The 1,494-nt window shown below is 43.4% G+C and overlaps 1 protein-coding gene across 1 annotated transcript in view; it reads right to left on the reverse strand.

Annotated features, from left to right (window-relative positions):
* The window catches only part of PRKDC (protein kinase, DNA-activated, catalytic subunit), a 217,273-nt gene that overhangs the window by 82,586 nt on the left and 133,193 nt on the right, over window positions 1–1,494 (reverse strand). Inside the window, exon 57 of the mRNA XM_045291676.1 lies at window positions 594–706. Within this exon, the coding sequence (XP_045147611.1) occupies window positions 594–706 (113 nt within the window). The remainder of the gene's footprint in view (window positions 1–593; window positions 707–1,494) is intronic.

A 1,494-nucleotide genomic window follows, 5' to 3' on the forward strand; every position in this document is an offset into this window, starting at 1 on the left:
ATATATATGTTACAATTACTGGTTTTTAAGCAAAATTGAAGCAGATAAACAAGTTATTTTCAAACATTCTGAAAACGCTTCACTTCATCAATCAAGGCTTCCACTCCTTCCCTGCCCAGGTGCTTCCAGGAAAACAGTCGGTTGTAACAGAGTCTCAGATCAGGACCACAGCAGTGACCCATGACCTCGGGGGACTTAATGCGTGCCCCTAAGGGTCTGGTCTGTGACAAAGAATGAACCAATGCCATCAAGCAGTTGCCATTGTAGGCATTAAACTTCAGGAATCAAGAGAGACCTTTTCCACCACGTAAAAGAACCAGAATGGACTGATCCACACAGAGAGGTGTGCTAAGAGGTTCCTCAGGTTTGCAAGCTAGGCCTTCCTCTGAAGATGCAAGTCCCAAACCCACGAGGTTGAATTCAATGTTGTCCTGCAAGCTCACAGAGGGCAGTGGAGATGGTAGCTCATAACTGGCCTCACTGCAAGCAATTCTGCTCTGGGACGGTGTTATGTGCACCAAGATGAACTAGTACCTCAAGGACAGCAACAACAGACATTTCTAACCAATGACATGCCTGGAAAAGATACACACCTTCTCTCGCTTGTGTTCTGCAGCACCTTTTCTGGCATAAATAAAACTGATCTTTTCTTGGTCCTTTAGAAATCGTCTACGTAATCTTAATATTTCTGTCCGATCATCAGTGCCTGAAGAAGAGAAAGCAGGTCCAGTTAGAGATAGGTCGTTCAACCGTGCGGTCACTCTCATGTCCAGCCCAGAACCTCCCCCACAGAGAGGGAGGTCACTTGCTGTTCTCATCAGCTACAGGGAGCTAGTACTGCTGTACTAGAAATAGAACTGGGTGGCTTAAAAGGGCAGAAATGTATTTTCTTACAGTTCAAGTGGGTAGAAGTCCACATTCAGAGTTTGACTTGGGAATGTAGTCCTTTCGTATCTATTTGGGGCATCCTCGGAGATCCCTGTGATTACTTATCATTATCAGGTAGTGCCTATCTTCCTCATCTCTGGGATCTATTCAAGTTGGGTGTAAGGGTTCACTTGGTATGACTCAAACATTTTATTCATTAGATTATGTTATGGAAGGTATACTGCTCTTCCCAAAGCCAACCAATGTTTTTACAGAACTAAATTATAACAGTATACAGTCAGAATTACAATACATATTTTTGGGGAATATGGCCCAGGGTTTGTAGTTCTGCTAAGGAAATTTGCTAACCCACAATCTTGCCCAGACATTGAACAGCTTACTATGCAAATAAGGTACATAAAACCTTTGCCGGGATTGGACATTTTGCAAAAAGGTATGTAAACTCTTGTGGGGATTGGTCAGGTTTTCCATGCTGCTAGGATTATGAGATAATCCTATAGAGGTTGGACACTAACACCAAGAAGAGTCTGGTATGCAGACTTTGGGCCTCTACTCAAGTACTCCCTCAATGCAAGAACACTTTGCTTTAACAACCTGGCACTCCAT

This window comes from Echinops telfairi, unplaced genomic scaffold (genome assembly GCF_000313985.2).
Source record: "Echinops telfairi isolate 266 unplaced genomic scaffold, ASM31398v2 ScPeMD7_1;HRSCAF=3_0, whole genome shotgun sequence".
NCBI classification, from domain to species: domain Eukaryota; kingdom Metazoa; phylum Chordata; class Mammalia; order Afrosoricida; family Tenrecidae; genus Echinops; species Echinops telfairi.